The sequence below is a fragment of the Bombyx mandarina genome, chromosome 11 (genome assembly GCF_030267445.1).
Source record: "Bombyx mandarina strain Sakado chromosome 11, ASM3026744v2".
Lineage (NCBI taxonomy): Eukaryota > Metazoa > Arthropoda > Insecta > Lepidoptera > Bombycidae > Bombyx > Bombyx mandarina.
The window spans coordinates 3008784-3029519 of NC_143218.1; the positions used below are offsets into that span (position 1 = coordinate 3008784).

Genomic DNA, 20736 nt, shown 5'->3' on the forward strand with positions numbered 1-20736 from the left:
GGAATCCATAGACATCTGAACGTTTTCTTTAGGATGGGAGGATTACTGGTGGCCCGGAGACCTTTCCAGTTTCAACAAGTTGGGTGGGAGAGCACGGACGTCAGAGCGCCTCCGAAGGAGACATAACAGCTTAAGGGCAGAGCTACTTCGCGAATGCATCTATTACCAGATCGGGTTCGCGACCCGCTGAGAAGATCCGGCGAGAAACTCAGTAGATTGTGTCTATGGGCTGAACAAAGCTGTCCGTCTTGTATTAAATAGTTGCCAGAGCTTATAGACATCAAGCAAGTTAACCCTTTGACTGCCGTGTAAGTAACCATGTCGTTTTCTTTTGTTTGTTAATGTATGCTTTAGGGTTTTAGGTCTCTTAGACATAGATTCTTGGTTACTTTGGTCACATTGCTCGGCGGCCACCAGACAACCTTGGAAAATTGACCGTGGTGGGAAAGATAGAAGGGAAAAGACCTGACGGCCGGCCGCCAAGCCGTTTGTCAGATCAGATAACTGCGCTCACTGGACTCTCTATTGCGACCGCCCTGAGAGAAGCCGAAACCCGAAGGAAATGGATGTGGTACAAAGAACCACGAAGGGCTTTCAGGGACACGACCTTCAGCAATGAAGTATACGACTAAGAACAAGAGAAATAGATTCATTCTCAGTAAGGGAACGTACCCATACTACGTGACCCGTTTAGGGGGGGAGCAGACTCTTTAAAATACTACGGTCAGTCACAGGAGCGGGGGGTGGCTCAGGTTTTTGTCACGTAGTCAATTTTAGAGAGAGAAATCTCGTATTTTTTCGACCTATATTCGAATATAGCGCGCAGTGTTTAGCGCTTTGTAAACTCACACTACATAATTCACTAGTAATTTAAGTGTGCATGCAGTCTTAGGCAATAAAGACGAGTATGAACCAAATTATTATAATTTTTTTCAATTTTTGCCTGTGAAATGATCAAAAATCATAATTATGAATTACTACGTGAAAACTAAAGGGGGAGAGGGGGGTCTTGGCATATACTACGAGTGATCACCGAGGGGAGGGAGAGGTCGAAAAAACTAAAAAAATAGGTCACGTAGTATGGGTACGTTCACTAACGTACGGATTCGTCTCTCCCGCAGTCAACTAGATATTCCGGTGCCTTAGTAAGAATATCGCAGAGAGAAATCGATATAATTACTTCAGTATCTTTACGAATAAAAATTAAAACTACTTTTAGCAATTTAATATCGCTTTTTTTTTATTATCACTATATTATATCGAGAGCATTTAATAGTATTAAAAAAAAAGAAAAATTGACCGAAAAACTGACAGAAGATTTAAGTTTAAGACATAAAAAGAGATATAGACGAAGACCACAATGTAGACTGGTGGTAGGACCTCTTGTGAGGTTGACCTTTGTGCCGTGAAGCAGTAATGCGTTTCGGTTCGAAGGGTGGGGCAGCCGTTGTAACTATACTGAGACCTTAGAACTTATATCTCAGGGTGGGTGGCGCATTTACGTTGTGGATGTCTATGGGCTCCAGTGACCACTTAACACCAGGTGGGCTGTGAGCTCGTCCACCTATCTAAGCAATAAAAATAATAAAAAAATACTTAAATGGCAATTCCGAAATATCCTATTTACGTTTAATTATAATTCGTCCCGTGAATTTCTCGTCCGTTAAATCTTCGTAAACCAATTCCGGGCTATCGATTCTGCATTCCAATGCCTTTCTAAACGTCTCCAATAACCTGGTTCTTTCTCTATCGTTCAAATCGCAACCTCTCGACACGGCCGCCAGTTTCGTGTTCACCCAAGCTTCGTAATACGGTTTTGTTTCGCGATTGAGGCAAGTTGGCGCCCATTTCGCCACCTCCGTGGGCGGTGAGAAGCTCGCCTTCCTCAAAGACGCCGGCGACGCGACCTGCTTCCGCCTAAATCGTCTCCGGCTGCCACTGTTCTTTATATCCGGCTTTTTATCGACGCCTGACGCAATCTCGGGCGGTCGTTTCGTTTCCCGCCTGTCAGTTTCCGTGTACTTAGACGTCTTCTTCGCTCGTGACGTCAAATCGATCTGGATACTGCCCTTTTGCGGTTTCCGATTGATGAACCTGACCACTTTATATATTCTAGTACGGTCGTTGTCCGATATAAGCGTGCTCGTTATTGGCACTTTAACGGATCTCCCTTTTTTTATCGATTCATCGTTTTCGCAAAGTCCCTTCGCTGAAATCGATTCCGTATCGATTTTACTCGGCGTTTGGCTTTTGTCTTTCGTAGTATCTACAAACCAAAAAATAACAAATAACAGAATTGTCGCAATAATATTTCGAAGTTAAACTTCTTTACGCACGCCTGACTCCGGGAATACGATGGTGAATAGGTACGTGATCAGAGCGTTACGAAAAAGTGTGATCGACGTTTCGTATATTACTGTATGAGTCAGAGAGAGAGAGAGAGATGTGTGACACACATTTTCTTTCTCTCTCCCTCTCAAATTTATTTATTTTCATAAATTATTAGCTTATCAAGGAAAATCCATAATAAATTTTAATGTTTGTTGAAAAATAATGTACGTGTATATATAGAGCTGAAGAAGTTTTACTTCAGTTGTGTGATCTAAAGCATAATTCGTTTTCTTTTTCAATTTAATTATTGTTTAATATTTTTTTATTTATTGCTTATATGGGTGGATGAGCTCACAGCCCACCTGGTTGTTAAGCGGTTACTGGCGCCCATAGACATCTACAACGTAAATGCGCCACCCACGTTGAGATATAAGTTCTAAGGTCTCACAGTATAGTTACAACGGCTGCCCCGCCCTTCAAACCGAAACGCATTACTGCTTCACGGCAGAAATAGGCAGGGCGGTGGTATCTACCCGTGCGGACTCACAAGAGGTCCTACCACCAGTAAAATTTAAAACACAACTCTAGTACCTATCTAAAATTGCGTTTTGACCGCAATCACACAGCACTAATTACTGGCAGTCATATTATTTAAATCGTTTATAATCATATATATTTTACAAATTTTCTTTAACATTAACATGAATTTTAATTGAACCGGCTGTGTGTTTAGGTACCCCGGAGCCACTTGATATAAAAATAAAAATAAAGTGAAGTCATCATCGTGTGGAGCCTTTACCTTCGCAGGTCGATATTGTCTTAGATCCAACACTAGTATTGACGTTCTGGTCTGCAGCTTTTAATCTGATGGTATACCTCTCCCTAATGCGCTTCCTCTCGGCTAGATCTAAAATTCTCGACTTCTCTCTTTTATCTGAAATATTATCAGCGTTATAGTATTAAATACATAGATTTCCCCAGCTGTGTGATTAGTGCGATTTTTTAACATTCTCGATAACGTAAAAGTTAACTCAATTTTGTATGGAGTCGGAACAGCGCCCCTAGCGGCTAACGTAGTGTTATAGAGATTTGGCCGAAGGCCTTTTTAAAAAATGAAATTAAGAAAGAATAGATTTATTTAATTAAATTACAATAAATTGGGCTCAATTTAGGGCAAGTGTCACGCGCGCGGATGATGGTTTCAAACTGATTTAAATTATACGAGTAATTATATAGAGCTAATAAAACTGCTGACTTTGTGATTTATAATGGGGTTCCTTAGCACTATTGTATACGGGAACTATTTATAACAGCCCCGGGGCCGAGAGTAAACTTACCCCAAAAGGGTTAGGCAAACGCTCTAACTCCATACAAATTCGAAGTATTCATAGATTTCCCCACTTGTGTGCTTAGTGCGTGTTCTTAAAGTTCTCGATAGCGTAAAAGTTAACTCAAATTTGTATGCAGTCGGAACAGCGCCCCTAGCGGCAAAAGTAGGCAAACGCTCTAACTCCATACAAATTAGAGTTAACTTTTACGCTATCGAGAACTTTAAAATCTCACACGAAGCACCCAGGCTTGCCGATTGCAGTTCACTCAGTGGTGGGCATCGACTTGGCTTTGCCTTGTGTTAAAACGTGGATAGTTAGAAACAATTTAGCCTATGTATTTTATATTTTTTTTAAATTAACATTATACCTTGACAGCGTAACTAAGAACTCGCGACATTTAGGGTAGGCAGCGGCTTGGCTCTGCCCCTGGCATTGCTGAAGTCCATGGGCGACGGTGACCGCTTAATAGCAGGTGGACCGTGAGCTCGTCGACCTATCTAAGCAATAAAAATAAATAAAATAAGAACCAAATATCCTTTCACCCTTCAAAACGAAGAATGAAGATTCAACAGGCATTTCCTTAAAGGACATTTATCTCAATTGAATATTTTAACGACCGCCTCTCGAATCTGTTAGAAAATTTCGGGTTCTGACATGAAAACATTACCGGATGAATCGCCCCGATCCGGCAAATACTTCGTCTGCACTGGGTCATCTCTATTGTATTTATCTATGATCTTTTTAGTGTCCCCGCTTTCATTCGACTTTTCCGTCTTCGCATTATTTCTCGTGGACATATCGATGAGATGATTGATATAGGTATTGAAAATAAACACAATTAAAACTTGGAAATTTTGCGTAAAATTACACTTAAAAAATTTTGAGGTTAAACGTCATGACCTAATTGATTTGTTGATTATTTATTTTGTCAATCAAAAAGAATGTTAAGTTTGTTGTCAAAACGATGTATTTTGTTTGTATAAATCGTTCATAGATTTTCATTAGACTTGTAGCGTGCAAAATTGGCATTTCAATTCACATTCGGGCGACTTCGGACGAAATCGTATTCCGATTTCGTCCGAAGTTCCCTATGGAGGGTAGAAGTAAGGAGAATCAACTATTTTTTTTTTATTGCTTAGATGGGTGGACGAGCTCACAGCCCACCTGGTGTTAAGTGGTTACTGGAGCCCATAGACATCCACAACGTAAATGCGCCACCCACCTTGAGATATAAGTTCTAAGGTCTCAAGTATAGTTACAACGGCTGCCCCGCCCTTCAAACCGAAACACATTACCTACTGCTTCACGGCAGAAATAGGCGGGTTGGTGGTACCTACCCGTGCGGACTCACAAGAGGTCCTACCACCAGTAATTACGCAATTTAAAATTTTGCGGGTTTGATTTTTATTACACGATGTTTTTCCTTCACCGTGGAAATTAATTGTGAACATTTGTCGAGTACGTATTTCATTAGAAAAATTAGTACCCGCCTGGGGTTCGAACACCGGTGCATCGCTCAATATGAACGCACCGGACCTTTAGGCCACGACGACTTTTTGAATATGAGATGATTCTCCTTAATTTATATAGTTCTTACCGTGATTAGTGTAGTATCTCTGAACACTCTCAACTTTTATTCCCGATCCTGCGGACAGAATGGAAAGCAGTCGACGTCGCCCCAAACACGTCATTTCCGGATCCTCCCGATCCACTAACGGTGCTTTTAGGTACCTCAAGCACCGGTCACCGTTCTCGTCGAACCCGTCGCTTGCGACGAATGGCTTGACGAGTAAATTAACCCTCAGACACAGCCCACTGAGTTTCTCGCCGGATCTTCTCAGTGGGTCGCGTTTCCGATCCGGTGGTAGATTCTGCGAAGCACGGCTCTTGCTAGGGTTCGTGTTAGCAACGTCGTCAGGTTTGAGCCCCGTGAGCTCACCTACTAGTTAAGGTTCCGCTGAAATAGCCTCTCAAGGATATCAGCTTAGGTAGGAAAAACAAACAAAAAAGCTCAACTTCGAAGTCCGTTTCAACATCAATAATCAAATTAACTCAATAGCTAAATCTAATCAAACTATTTAACTTCGAACTTTTCGCGAAAATACTCGATCGAACTATATAGTGACATTAAGAAAAACGTCACATCAAATTACAAACAAGAAACCGCATGAACACGTAAATGATAAATACAATTAAAAAAAATATAACAACAACACAACCACAACATGAAAATTATTCGAGTTATGCAACCTTGAACATTAACGTTATAAAGAAAATGGAGAAGCCGAACCGGAGAATTCTGAAGTCGAAGTCTTCATCTAACACAATTAAAACTAAAATTATTAAAGATAAAACGCTTAATGATAGCGCCCTCAATGTTTTGCCGGAGACAAAGAAGAAAGGAATTTACGTCGAGAAGAGAAACTTCGCGCAGAAGACACAAGGTATTCGTATGTATGTTTGTGTATGGAGTGTAAGTTGTGTGTGTGTGGTGTGTGTGTTGTTTTTTTTTTTTTTGTATGTATAAATGGGCGCACAGCGCTATTATAGGCAATAATTAACATGATTTATAGTTCAGTCTATTTATTATTTAGGTATTTGTTATTGAAAACACGAAAATGTTATTCTACCTTAATTATTATTTAAGAGACACTATTTAGATTTTAAAATGTTCAAAAGATTTTTAATTTTTAATTTATTACTTAAAAATACAAATGTCAAAATGCGCATAAATATTATTAAAAATTTTTTTTCATTAACATCAATATGTACATGTTATAATTAAAATCAATACTTTGATTAAATATTGTAATTACTAGTGGTAGGACCTCTTGTGACTCCGCGCGGGTAGGTACCACCACCCGGCCTATTTCTGCCGTGAAGCAGTAATGCGTTTCGGTTTGAAGGGTGGGGCAGCCGTTGTAACTATACTGAGACCTTAGAACTTATATCTCAAGGTGGGTGGTGGTGGGTGGGTTGTCTATGGGCTACAGTAATCACTTAACACCAGGTGGGCTGTGAGTTCGTCCACCCATCTAAACAATAAAAAAATGTTTATGCAAATCATGTTGTTGACGCCATATATTATTAGACTGGATAATAATAAACTTAGTTTAAACATATTAGATATAGGTATGTACTTTAAGTAATATAAATTAATTTCAAATTCATGTACTTAAAATTCACTAAAATAATTGAAGACATGAGTGGATGAAGGGGATGTGATACAATTTTTTAATTTTCAGGAAACGGGCAACAAAGCTTTGTTACTTTTACTTTTTCTTCGTACGTAGCTCCTTCATTCAATGTATAACTCAAAAATCTTTAAAATGGTACTCAACTCCTTTATCCACTCATATCTTCATTTATTCTGAATATTAAGCTGTAGCTTAATTAACTGCTGGTATTAACCATATACTAGGAAACGCAAGATTCACAAAAAACTCAAACTTTCAGGAAACATATCGATTTTTTAAAATTTGATTTTTTCAGTGACCAAACGTTTGAAAACGTTGCCGAATCAAATCACACGGAGACGCGACAACAAACAATTTCTAAATTCAGTTTTGAATATCCTATCTAAAGGCACAACAAGTACGCAGTTTCCGGAACCAGCCCCGGACAAAACCGGCGAAGAAATTTTACCAAAAACTACTAAAGTCGAGAGAGCGAAAGCGATGAACAACGAAAAAAAGAGTAAATTTAAATCTAAAATCTTAAACAGGAATTACGATGATAATTTCATTGTATTGAAATCAACGAACAGTAGCAAATTTAGTAGTCCGTCATTATATTCTGATCAGAGCCGGGATGCTTGTAAAATCAATTCGAATAACGTGACGGCTATAGCCAAGGAAGTTTTAGAAGGGAAAAAAACAAAGAGAGTTACCATAGACGAACCGGCGACTCTGGTTTCGGAACACAAAGCGAACGACAAAAATTTGTATAATTTCTTTGTGGACATCTTAGAAACGACTTTCAGCGCTTGCGACATGAAAGAAAGCCTTGAAACGAATAAATTAAAATTGAGCGAGTCTAATCTTGGCTTTGAGATTGAGGAATCCGTTGCCAAAAAACTCGTAGACAACAATAAAGACGTTGCCACGAAAATAAATGATTATAATAAAAAAATTGTAAAACCTATTATAAATTATTATGATAATAATTTTGTACTTGAAGATTATTTACCGTATAAAACAGTATTTAAAAGTGACAACAGAAAACCTAAAGTACATGAGAAGAATCGATTAAAATCGACCCCTCAAAGTACCAGCAACTATAATCGATTCAATAAATCTAATAAAAAACGAATGAAAAGTGACTTGATTGACATTCTCAAACGCGAATTGACTAACAGCCCTCTAGGCAGCGTGGATCCGCAAAATTTCTATCAATCGTTAAAATTCATTGCTAAAACTAAAAAAGCCAACGCGAAATTGAAGTATGCTGACGAGATGCGCGACAAAAATCCCGAATGCGTGTTCAAGAGACGAAAGATCATAGCGAAATCGAGGAAGAAGAGAAGAAATATTGTTGATAGTACGAAAACGCGTAACGCAGTTCATGTCGCTTGATCATATTCAAAAGTTTTTAGCTTTTAAATAATTACGAGGGTGCGTATAATAATTTACACAAAAATACGCATTGTCTCAATTGTGGTCTGATAAAACATAAGTATTCATTTCATGCACTAACTAATAAAATGCACGCATAAAATTGTTTGATTTTTTAATTAAATTAGCCTAACCAGTTGATCCGTGACAGCGTCAGAACGCTCCTTCGAAATAGCCGCGCAAGGACCTTCTAGACATGTGTAAGTAATGCGAGTGATATTACTCCGGTAATATTACTCTACGATGTAATGCAACATCAAACATTACGCGAAAGAAACAAACATCACACTATCACCCACAGAACACTATTACTTCTAGCGAAGCTATCACCCAACATGTTTCTTTCTTTGTCGTGTAATGTTGCTTGATACACGAACGGAGCCGAGCGAGCGAGACAGACCGATCGACGCAAAATAAATGAGCAAGCGACACGGAATTATTCCTAGTCATTTTGAACCGTATGCCCTGGCCGCTAGGTACATTTTTATACCTATGGTACGTCTGAATTTTAATGTTTATATTTTTCATGCGGCCAGCCAGTAGTTCCCCGCAAGTAGTTACTTAATTTTTTATTCGCAACTTTTGTAAAATCGCTAGTCGCTCGTAATTTTTTAGTAATATTTCATATTAATTTTTGTGTTTTAATTACTTAAGCACTTGTTTGAAGATAGTTTTATTATTTATTTTAATGCGTGTTTAATAAGTGAAAGAAAGAATGGCGTCTAAATGAAAGTACAGTCCTCTTTGGATGCATTTTGAGGAGACCACGCCGAAACAATGCGTCTACTGCTCTCGTATATTAACATTATCGTCGAGCTCAATTTGCAGTCTAAGTCGCCATATGAAATCCGTTCATCCCGCAATAAATTATATTAAGTAAAAAATAAAATTATTATATTATTAAGTAAGTCAATCTCTGTCAAGTAATATAACAGTGTATTACAATACAAAGTATGAACACATCACTTAGGTAATGATTCGGGTGTATAGATACAATGTATTCGTCACAGTATCTATTGAACGCACCGAGTAATGTTAATAGTGATGTGTAATGTTTTCGAGTAATATCACCTGTCTGTAAAAGTGATGTCATATCACATTACATTGGGAAGTGATGTTTTGCGCAAGTCTACTTCTTATCGTGACTGTCTCTAACTACATACCGTAAAATGGGGTAAATAGGGACAAAATTGAACTTCAGATTGAATTTTAAAATAGTTCCAATTAAATAGTCACTGCTCAACCAAAGAAATAAGTTGAGTCTTGAACGTACCTAGGTGATAAAAACCGTTACATTATTTTAATTATTCAATTTAAAGAAATAATCGGAAAAATAATGGCCATCCCAATTTTCCCCGCATTCGGGGTAAATTGACACGGGTAAGGGTTAAATTGGGATATTTGTAAGGGTTGTCAGTTCACGGTACTGCGATATATAGGTAGGTAGGTAGGTCCATACAATTATTTATATGGACCGAAATGATGAATACAATCCATAATTTAAGCACAATACACAACATAGTGTAAATTAAGCTGGTTTCTATTCCGAAGCGATGTGACGTGAATGATAATCAACAATACAATGATCAAAAAAAGTATGTGCATGTTATATTTTAGAAAATTATTATTTAATTTCCTTAAAAATCACAACTCTGAAACAAAATCATAAAATAGAATAAAAAATAGAAAACAAAAGGACTGGAAATGCAATAATACAATTTTATTTAATCAAAATTTTCAAAATAATCTTTGAGCAAGAGTAAGATATCAGGTGAATAAGATAAAAAAGCAGATTTATCTGATTACTGCCTATAATAACAAAAATAAAAGAAATTCTTTCTAAGCTAAATAACTAAACTCAATTAATTCACTCACTCATAATTGGAACCTAGATATCTCGGATTTTTAATTAATGTTACATTTAAAATCTGAGGCCTGTTTTTATTTGTCGGTGCGTTGTGAATGTTAAAAAAATCATGATTCGACGCGTGAATAGATTCTGAAATAACAAAAGTTTTGATTCGTTTGAGTTCTTTTTAATTTTTAATTTTATTTTATTGCTATAAAGGACATACGACCGGGCAGATATTACAAGGTAAATGTCGCGAAAAAATGTAATTATATATATACTTTTCTTTTAGCTATAGTACTTACATAAACTAACTGATAAACACATTAACCTTCTTTACATCACGCAATTGAGTGATAGTATAGGCTAAAAAATATATTATAAGATATCAGTGACAACCCTAACAAGCCATCCCTATTTTGTCTTTTGGCGTTCCAATTTTGTGTTTTCTCGTCCCTAATTTTTCCAGTCTCGTTCCAAATTACCCCACATACGTCCCAATTTTCCCCAAAAAGAAAGGAAAAAATATACATTTTTTATTTTGTCGAAATATTGTATTTAAAATAAGAATATTGCAACTTACCGTTTGTTGTGGTATTTCCAGGTGTATTAAAAACTTATATAAACTGTGATCTTATTGAAAAAACAACGATAATATTACTTTTTTTAAAAGTTCTTTAAGCTGTTTTAAAACGCACTTTTCAACCACTATTTTCAATTTAATTTGACGAATTTTTGGGACCAACTTAACTCATATTTAGTACTTCCATAGTTAACTTTTTTTTTCTTCTATACATTGATAAATATTAACATAAACAAAATTAGGTAGATTCCGTGCTACAGGTACTTTGAGAATCTTCCGCAGGTTTGTCCCAATTTACCCCAGGATCCCTATTTACCCCATGTCATGGTATTCGATCCAAGCGACGCGGCAATGCAAAAAAATCCTCCTGTGTGCTTAGTGCGAGATTCATAACGTTCTCGATAGCGTAAAAGTTAGCCCAATTTTGTGTGCAGTTGGAACAGCGCCCCTAGCGGCAAACGTACGCAAACGATCCCATTCCATACAAATATGAGCTAACTTTTACCTTATCGAAAACGTTAAAAAACTCGCACTGCCCACGGTCCCCGTCGAATGGGACGTGCAACTTAACCCACACACAGCCCACTGAGTTTCTCGCCGGATCTTCTCAGTGGGTCAGGTTTCCGATCCGGTGGTAGATTCAGCAAAGCACTGCTCTTGCTAGGGACAGTATTATCCAGTTCTTTCAGGGTGAGTCTGTGAGCTCATCTACTCGTCCGCGTCGATATATCGACTCCATTAACGCGTATAAAGCGCGGAGCGTCGGAACACAATTTTGTTTTATTAGGTGGGTGGACGTGCTCACAGCCCAACTGGTGTTAAGCGGTTACTGGAGCCCATAGACATCTACAACGTAAATGCGCCACCCATCTAAAGATATGTTCTAAGGGCCTGTGTACACCACGTTTTTTAAACGCGCCGTCGACGCGCGTTCGTAGCGATACAGACGCGATACGCACGCGTCAGACGCAGCCTGTAGACCTTTGCACACCTGTATAAATTCAAATACGCGTTTGAATCGATACAGACGCGATGCTCACGCGCGTTTGTATCGATACTAACGCGCGTGAGCATCACATTTGTATCGATACGCTTAAAAAACGTGGTGTGCACAGGCCCTAAGGTCTCAGTATAGTTACAACGGCGGCCCCACCCTTCAAACCGAAACGCATTACTGCTTCACGGCAGAAATAGGCAGGGCGGTAGTACCTACCCGCGAAAACTCACAAGGCAACCTACCACCAGTAATTACGCAAATTATAATTTTGCGGGTTTTTAATTTTTATTACACGATGTTATTCCTTCACCGGTGAAGTCAATCGTGAACATTAAAATTTGTAAAGTACATAATATTTCATTAGTAAAATTGGTACCCGCCTGCGGGATTCGAAAAAATTGCGCAGTTTTATTATAGGCATTAGGTATATCAGTTATTCAGAATACAAACTACCCAACCCGTCAGAAAGCCCCTTTGACTACCAACGGATAAGTAGGAGAAAAAAACATTGCTATAGAATTCCGTGTGGCTCAATAAAAGACATTGCCAAAAATAATCATATATTAATCCGACATGAACGTATCAACGTCTAACACTTGTCTGGCCATCTTCAAAGCTTGCAGGGCTCTTCGGGGGTCGTTTCTGCTCTCCTTACGACAAACAACCAATCTTCCTATAAGCCACCTTATCATCTCCATCTTCGAGACCAAAGTACGAAGGCGTCTGAATGAAAACAAAATATATATTACAAATTTAGTTTTTAAGCTATTGCATAGCTTTTATCGCAGGCTTTGAGCGCGGTGACCGAATCAAGAAATTCCGTAACAAAAATAAAACCTAACACCCCCCACTCCGCCTACCGTGTAGCGTCACACGTTGCGCTTCTGTAGTGTTTGTGAATAAGCGCGCGGCGTGACGTCGCACTGCATGCGCATCATGAAAATTCTGCCCATCTCTCTCTCGCGCGGTCTAGCTTATGAGTGTGAAGGGGGCAGTTAATGTTTTGCTTTTATTAATGTTTATAAACATAGCGTGGTCTTATTTTATAATGTTTTAATATTAAATTATTATTGTCTAATTATAATTACATAAGTCGATAAAAAATGCTATGCAATAGCTTTACCGCGGCAGTCCCAGAGTGCCACACGTGTTTTTAATACGCTTTTATTAGCTTCAGACGTATGTAATATGTTAGTATGTAACGAAACCTTTCAACATGATTTTGACCCCCTTCAAAACGTCGGATTAACTCGAAATTTGGTATACTGATTAAGGACCGGTGACAATTAAAATTAAAAAAAAATATATTGAAAAAATTAAAATTTAACTAAAAATGAAAAATAATAGTTTAAAAAAACGAACCAAATACGCTTTTATAGAAAATCCAACTAAAAAATAGAAAATAAATTTTATAAATTTGAATTAAAAATAGTGTAAGAAAAAAAGATTTTATTGTAAAATAAATAATAGTTACAAACACTTTTATAGAAAATCCAACTAAAAAATTGAAAATAAATTTGAATTAGAAATAGTGTAAGAAAAATTATTACTGATACCATGCACCCCACGCTTTTTTTACGATAAAATAATTTTTTCTTACACTACCTATTTATAATTAAAATTTATTAAAAATTATTTTCTATTTTTTAGTTGGATTTTCTAAAGCATATGTTTTTAGTTCTTTTAAACTATTATTTATTTTTATATATTACTTAAATGAGTGGATGAGCATACGGCTTACCCATCGAGATCAGCAACGTAAATGTTACATTGAGATATATTATTATTATATATCTCAGTTTTACAGTACAATGGCTACCGCATTCATCAAACCGAAACGCATTACTGCTTCACGGCAGAAATGGAAGGGGCCAACTGGCCTACTGGTGGTACGACCTCTTGTGATTCCGCACGGGTAGGTACCACCATCCCGCCTATTTCTGCCGTGAAGCAGTAATGTGTTTCGGTTTGAAGGGCGGGGCAGCCGTTGTAACTATACTTGAGACCTTAGAACTTATATCCACCCATATAATATGAAAACAACATTTAAAGCCCATAATCTGTTTTTAAATTAATATTATAAACAGTATTATTATATATACTATGCACTTTTTTATTGAATGACAGACAGGTAAGTGATTCTGTCTGAATTGGGATTGAATGACCATGCATGATTTGTTCATATTTATTAGTAATTTATTACACACAGACATTCTCTTTTTTATATTATCTATATATATATATATCATACAAATTGGGCTAACGGTTCACGAGTTATAGTTGAACTAACATGCACACATGCATTCTCTTTTATATAAATCTAACAGTACTAACACATAGTATGCACTGTTGGTGTCCATTTCCTCGTCGTCACTGACTGCTGCCTTCATATCCCTCAATTCACCGAGCGATTTATCCCACTCAGCCCGCAACAAATTGTGCTCGTACTGTTTCTCTTGTAATATCATCTCAAAGTGACGAAGACTGGTTTCCTTATCTCTATAGTTTGTCAAGGCTTCCATTATATTTCTGCAATACATACCGCAATTAATGACCCATGCTTAGCATATAGAGGGGTGAAAGGATGTTTGGTTTGTGATTAAAGGTCCGTTTTATTCGGTATCAGCATCAACAGTTCAATGTTTTTAATTGAACTTCAATTAAGTTTACTCCATTGAAACAGCTGAAGAAGTTTTTTGTTATGATATTTATTCCAGGTACTCGGTAAGAGCTTACTATAGAAATTATCCTATGAAGTAAAGTGTCGACCACACCTAGCGGGATAAGGTGGAGAAAAAGAAGAGAGAAGAAGATTTTTTCCAAATTTTAAACTTAAAAACGACTCTCCTCTGAAGTTGCAAAAATGTCGCTTAAACCAAATGGCCTTTCACCCTTCGACATTTATACAGAAACAGTCAGTAAAAAAATCATATGATGTATTTCATCTTTTAAGAAAATGATTACAGGATATATTCAGATTTTAGTTTCTACTGAAATCCCGGCAAATTTGAATTGAGCGGTATCATTAGATAAGTGATAAAGCATTAAAACATTGTTGTTGTGATTTCATTGACTCTTTTTATCTCATATTTCAAATGGTTACAGGTAAAATGTTTATAGGCCTATTTAATTATTATTATTTATTTTTACTGGTGGTAGGACCTCTTGAGAGTCCACGCAAGGTACCACCACCCTACTTATTTCTGCCGTGAAGCAGTAATGCGTTTCGGTTTGAAGGGTGGGGCAGCCGTTGTAACTATACTTGAGACCTTCGAACTTATATCTCAAGGTGGGTGGCGCATTTACGTTGTAGATGTCTATGGGCTCCAGTAACCACTTAACACCAGGTGGGCTGTGAGCTCGTCCACCCAACTAAGCAATAAAAAAAATAAAAAAAATTTAAACTACTTTTACAGTAAAATCTCTCTTGTTTAATACATATTGTCATTTAATTATATGCAAAATCCCAAATAGTTTTGTGGTTTTAACTTAAACTTTTTGTGGTTAAAGACAGTTTATACGTCAAACAGTTTTTTAGCATAGGTGAACAAGCTTGAAGACCATCTGGTGAGTAGAGTAACCATAGACATCAAATTGAGGTTGTCACCGCAAAAGTCCTAACATATCGACGCTTGACAGGAAAACGTGACTAAGCGACAATAACTGCTTTGTACATAAATGATAGGAAATAACCATATTCGATGCGTAAAAAAAAAACTATATTTCTAGGTCTATTAAAATAATTTCAATCCTACAGCTAGATTCGTTAAAATAAAAAAAAATCAGGTATTTCAACTTTAAATTAGTCTACTGTAAAGTTCACGCATTGTCGCTTAGTCACGTTTGCCTTTCAAGCGTCGATATATTTTTTTATATTCATGCTTCTATTGCAATAATTTATGAAATCATAATAAATTTTGATGCAAAACCAGCCTACCCCTAGTATCGCTCATAGATAACAAATGGCTTTGTAAGCATTACTTTTGCATACAAAGCAGTTTAAAAGTAAATTCAAACTTTATTAAGATTATTTATAACTATATTTTTAATTATTTTATCTTTGTAAAATTAGTGCATGATATAGGATTTGACTAATATTATAGAATAAGCTGTCGATCATTTAAGTCATTGTTAGTTTTTACGGTTTTAAATCCCTTGCTAACTTTCTGGCTAACAGTGGCCACTGAGCTATTTACTACTGCACAACCATAATTTTTAATTAACCTCACTTGATCTAAATTTTAACGTACTGTTTCCTCGTAAGCATCTCAGCATCCAGAGCTCTGTCCGGTGTTGTTATAAGTTTTTTTACAGCATGTGTTTGTGCAACGCATTTGACAGTGACCTTCTCTAATAATTTTATAGCTGCTACATCACCGTATTCTTTAATGATTTCTTCGGTCTTGACTTGTTCCGTTATTTGTGGAGTCACTGCAATTAGTTTATAATACTCGATCATTATATACAACGAAATATGTTCACATGTAAATAATATTTTGATTTATGAAACAGTAGTAAAATAATATCTTCAGTAAATACATTACTGGATATCAGTTGGAGAGACCTCCATCAGGTGCCTACAAGGGCAATAAAAAAAAGGGAACTTCTAGTTATAATAACGCTATTAAGATCCGTATATATATTTCGGGCACAGTCGAAGTACCTCACGGTGGAAAATATTACACTTTAACGCAAGCCAGCTATGGTATTGGCAATGAGAAACGCATTCAAATTTAAAAAAAAGGTTTGTAATGTATTCTTTTTCTATTCATTTATTTTTAAAATTCGAATACGACTTACGTGATACAGGTTTCGCTCTCAGAAGCTTAAGTTTGGAGGAGAATAGAGATAGCTCCTGCAGTTTCTTTGAAACCGCATCCTCGAAGGTCTCTCCGATTTTAGCGGAGAATAGCACGTTGGACAGCTGCTTTAACTCCTGCTCGAAGTTCTGACTGACTTCTTTTAAAGTTTTAAAAGCCGACATTGTTTTATTTTTTCAAATGTAAACAATTTCCGTTGCTTGTATTTTTTGTTTTTTGTTCCTCCGTTCAACTGGCAAAAGTAATACAGTTCAAGCAGCCAGATCTTTTGTAACAAAGGCCAAAGCCGCGTATGAAATGTGAAGTGGAACTAAATCAAATGAAATAGAATTTTAAGAAGTAATATAACCCTGTAGATGCTCCGTAAGATGAAATTAAGTAGTAAGTAAAGTGGGAGGAATTTACTGAGAGTTCAACGATTTGTTAGACATGACATCTGCCGTTATAAGAACCACTCATCAAACATAGACCATTAATATTACTTTCATAGACGCAAAATGGGCAATAAGCCATAAACCACAATTTTAACAAATTAAACGTAATAAACAATGAGGAAGCATTAACATTAGAACCTGCAGAGGTATTAAGTTACAAAAATAATGCAATTCAAACATTTTAATAACTTTAACATGCTGTATCCAAATGATCCAGTTGATTGCTCTCGGTAGATTTTTTCTGTTCTAATAAAAACTTAAGAAAATATATGAAAATAATTTTATAAAGTATTTTTATATCTGTGAATAAACTCAAAACCGCCCACGTCCACTTATCAAGCGGTTACCGAAGCTCGTAGACAATATGATGATGATTAATTCACCATTCAAACCGCAAAAATAGCATTAATTTTGTTCTAGGGATATTAATATTTCCTACTATTAAATTTGACTGTATATGCTATTTTTCCTTTGCTTGACTAATTGGACATACACTGTAAAAACCTCTAAAAAACATCAAACTTCATTAGAATCAAAAATCCCAGTGGAAATATTTTTTAAAATAATAAAATTACACAAAAAATACTACACTAAAAACTTCAAAATGATTTTCGATTGAATAAACTTGCACACATTATTGTAAAAATGTCGGACGACGAAGACGAAATGACACCTTTAGAATCGTTTCCCACCGAAATATTATCGCATATTTTCACTTTTCTACCAGCGAAACAGTTGACGAAATGCCGGGAAGTTTGCATACGCTGGAAGAACGTCATCGATACCCTCAACAAATACCATTCATTGTGGTATAAGTTTTGCGGAAAAGACTTTAAAAACGTTTACAAATTCGCTCACAGGCTCTCCCGTCCTCAGATCACTTGGCACGAGCTCTACAGGTCTCTGACTCTGTGGAGGCAGCTGCACCTCGCTAGACAGCACTACGACGAATTCGCGTCAGCAACCACGGTGGCCAGCGAAATACAGGGCTTCAGATATTTACGAAACGGAACGGCCGGAGTCCACACTAAAGCCGGCGTGGTGTATTATGATTTGGACACGCTACAGCGAAGCAAACGCGCAGTTATTTACGGCGAATACAACCGCTATGTCGAAACTGACGACACAGTACTCCTGATGAATAGCAACCTACATTTGTTCATAACAAGAAAACTAATACGTAGCCCCAAGCACATAGCTAGTATTTCTCATGATAATTGTAAACTGTTTTATGTGATCGACAACGTAGTTTATTATGTATCTCTAGACGAGAGTATATACGCTGTGTACCTGTCCGATAAAGAATTAAAATCGCATTTCCTAGTACAGTCTACGGAGGGCATCATTTGTTTAGGGCATACAGGCAAAAACTTGAACATCATTACGTTGGAACGGAATATTTATACATTAATCGGACATGAATTACAACTACAGTGTACTATAACAGAGGAGAGTAATTTGTTACATGAATTCAATAAGTATAACCTGTTCGACCATTTCGATTGGAGAGTATACATTCAATGGATGTTTGCCCTATGTTTCAAATTGCCGGAAGGTCCACTACGAGATATAGTGACGGTGAGGTCATATGGTGACATATTTTTTGTCGGCTCCGATTGGGGTGTACTAAGAATATATCATTCGCCGTTCACAAATGGAGAGTTAGACTTCATGAACCACATGCCATTGAAACAGTATAATTTTATGGAGAGAAGCGACTGCCCAGTGCTATCGGTGTGTCCAATAATTGAAATCGAAGTAATGGAGATAGTCGACGGGCATATAATCATGGTAGCGATGCCCAAGAAAGTGGCAGTACTCACATTCAGTCACTGTTTCAAGAGGGCTGCCTCTATAGCAATGTTTTCCAATTCCAATCTTCAGAGAGTTAAGTTTTTGAAGATCGAGGAAGAAGTTGGAGCCATATAATTTTTAGCACAAGTTTTTTTGTCTGAAAACTAATGTAGGGAAGAAATCTGATAGTAAAAAAAAATTTGAAGAGGTCATTAGCTTTGAGGGGCTTGAATGACTCTCTGAGACTTAATTCAATGCGGAAGCACATTTTGAGATGTCGTTACAGAGAGAACTTTCAATCGAATCTCGTATAAATTTAAACATATAATATGAAGTTTAATAGAATATAATATAGATTATGGTCTGAGATCTAAGTTATATACATATTCCTACTTAATGTTGAATGATAGCAGCATCAGCTATTTACTTGTTTTTCAATTAAACAGTATTAATTGGGTCTTTTAAACTTACTTTAATTATGTACATATGTTTAAGTAATATCACCTTCACACTACACCTACCAAGCTTCATCTCTGCACTCCCCTAAGGTAGACTGTTAGAGAATGCCTATGGCATTAAGTCCGCCTTTATACTTTCTAGTATAAGAAGTTATAAATAAAAAAATAAAATAAAAATAATTAGGTTGGTATGTGTGTGTGTATCTCTTTGTGTATGTAACATAATTTTTAAACGTGATTTTAACTGACTTTAATACCTATGTCAGATTAACTTGCAAATTTGTGTGCACATCTATCTGGGACTGATAAGAATATTTAGTTGGTAATCTACATATTTGTTAACTATAATTTATTAGAGTATATATATAGTATATACTAGTATATGTAATTTATTATATATTATTTGCAATATTATTATTATGTACCTACCTGATTAGCAAATTTCAACCAAACTTTTGTTTTTCGGGTGGCGGAGATTTAAATTCTATTTAGGAAAGGAAGGATGAGCGATTGTTCTTATATATGAGTCGTCTATTATCAAAGGCGGCAATCTGTACATTTGGACAAAAATTTTTTATTGATATGTCAATACAGATTTATTTGAATATAATCGTCTCCTTCAAAGAATACGGTTCAAAACCTGCATTAAATAAAGGTTAATAGTTAACCTGTTATTTATCTAAGATGTCGTTCTGAAGAGTTTTGTGACTGCCAATGGAATACAAAGTCAATAATTCGTTTTTCTGATTTACCAATCATTGTCCAAAAGTCAGATTGCCGCCTTTGATAATAGTCGACTCATATATCGACGCTTGAAAGGCAAACGTGACTAATCGACAATGCGTGAACTTTACAGTAGACTAATTTAAATTTGAAATACCTGAAAACAATTTTTTTTAACGAATCTAGCTGTAGTAGAATCTAGCTAGTAGCTGTAGGATTGAAATGATTTTAATAGACCTAGAAATAATTTTTTTCTGCGCATCGAATATGGTTATTGCCTATCATTTATGTACAAAGCAGTTATTGTCGCTTAGTCACGTTTGCCTATCAAGCGTCGATATATAGAAATGTGGTATTGAAATTTTAAGGTTAGCTTGTTGATGGGGTGAAGCCTATTTGGTTTAAGCCACATTTTTGCAACTTTACAGGAGAGCCATTTAATGTTTAACATTTTGAAAAAATGTCATAACAAAAAAAAACACTAAAGCTATTCGAATGGAGTAACTTAATTGAAGCTTAATTAAAAACATGGAACTGTTGTTCTTGTTTAAAAACAGCGCCATAAACTATTAAAGTAGGATACTAAAATAGGAAGGAAAGAAACACTTCCTACGTAAATAGTAATAAAAATAAATACATAGTTGTGATTTTAAATTACCTACTCCATACTTTTTATATTCACATGATTCCCACTTCTTAGCTACACAAGCGCTATTTCGGCGAGTCTTCCAACAACAATTCGCTGTTTACAAACGGATTTAGATGGGTGGACGAGCTCACAGCGCACTTGGTGTTAAGTGGTT

General features: G+C 36.4%; 4 protein-coding genes across 4 annotated transcripts; 2 read left to right on the forward strand and 2 right to left on the reverse strand.

Moving 5' to 3' along the window:
• Positions 1-1428: 1428 nt before the first annotated feature.
• On the reverse strand, positions 1429-4720 carry LOC114251516 (uncharacterized). Its single transcript, XM_028185802.2, has 3 exons — positions 4330-4720; positions 3131-3265; positions 1429-2266 (listed from the first exon to the last, which is right to left on the reverse strand). Exons 1-3 carry the CDS (start codon positions 4457-4459, stop codon positions 1620-1622), a joined length of 912 nt encoding a protein of 303 aa, XP_028041603.2. The 5' UTR covers positions 4460-4720; the 3' UTR covers positions 1429-1619.
• Positions 4721-5569: 849 nt separating this feature from the next.
• LOC114251511 (uncharacterized) lies at positions 5570-8378 on the forward strand. Its single transcript, XM_028185797.2, has 2 exons — positions 5570-6106; positions 7155-8378. Exons 1-2 carry the CDS (start codon positions 5842-5844, stop codon positions 8234-8236), a joined length of 1347 nt encoding a protein of 448 aa, XP_028041598.2. The 5' UTR covers positions 5570-5841; the 3' UTR covers positions 8237-8378.
• Positions 8379-12251: 3873 nt separating this feature from the next.
• LOC114251507 (uncharacterized) lies at positions 12252-16780 on the reverse strand. The gene is made up of 4 exons (XM_028185792.2): positions 16505-16780; positions 15955-16135; positions 14039-14233; positions 12252-12427 (listed from the first exon to the last, which is right to left on the reverse strand). The coding sequence occupies exons 1-4, from the start codon at positions 16686-16688 to the stop codon at positions 12268-12270; spliced, it is 720 nt and encodes a 239-aa protein (XP_028041593.2). The 5' UTR covers positions 16689-16780; the 3' UTR covers positions 12252-12267.
• Positions 16781-17436: 656 nt separating this feature from the next.
• Positions 17437-19218, forward strand: LOC149501903 (uncharacterized). The gene has a single exon (XM_089730753.1). It carries the CDS (start codon positions 17604-17606, stop codon positions 18885-18887), a length of 1284 nt encoding a protein of 427 aa, XP_089586879.1. The 5' UTR covers positions 17437-17603; the 3' UTR covers positions 18888-19218.
• Positions 19219-20736: the final 1518 nt, after the last annotated feature.

Excerpts from the sequence above, each read along its gene's own strand:
- LOC114251516 (XM_028185802.2), bottom strand. The coding sequence starts at position 4,459 with ATGTCCACGAGAAATAATGCGAAGACGGAAAAGTCGAATGAAAGCGGG. Across the intron at positions 3,266-4,329 it reads GGATCGGGGCGATTCATCCG|ATAAAAGAGAGAAGTCGAGA; the intron begins GTAATGTTTTCA and ends ATAATATTTCAG. Across the intron at positions 2,267-3,130 it reads GACAATATCGACCTGCGAAG|ATACTACGAAAGACAAAAGC; the intron begins GTAAAGGCTCCA and ends TTTGGTTTGTAG.
- LOC114251511 (XM_028185797.2), top strand. The coding sequence starts at position 5,842 with ATGATAAATACAATTAAAAAAAATATAACAACAACACAACCACAACAT. Across the intron at positions 6,107-7,154 it reads CTTCGCGCAGAAGACACAAG|TGACCAAACGTTTGAAAACG; the intron begins GTATTCGTATGT and ends TGATTTTTTCAG.
- LOC114251507 (XM_028185792.2), bottom strand. The coding sequence starts at position 16,688 with ATGTCGGCTTTTAAAACTTTAAAAGAAGTCAGTCAGAACTTCGAGCAG. Across the intron at positions 16,136-16,504 it reads GAGAGCGAAACCTGTATCAC|TGACTCCACAAATAACGGAA; the intron begins GTAAGTCGTATT and ends AACTAATTGCAG. Across the intron at positions 12,428-14,038 it reads ACCAACAGTGCATACTATGT|ACGCCTTCGTACTTTGGTCT; the intron begins GTTAGTACTGTT and ends GTTTTCATTCAG.
- LOC149501903 (XM_089730753.1), top strand. The coding sequence starts at position 17,604 with ATGTCGGACGACGAAGACGAAATGACACCTTTAGAATCGTTTCCCACC.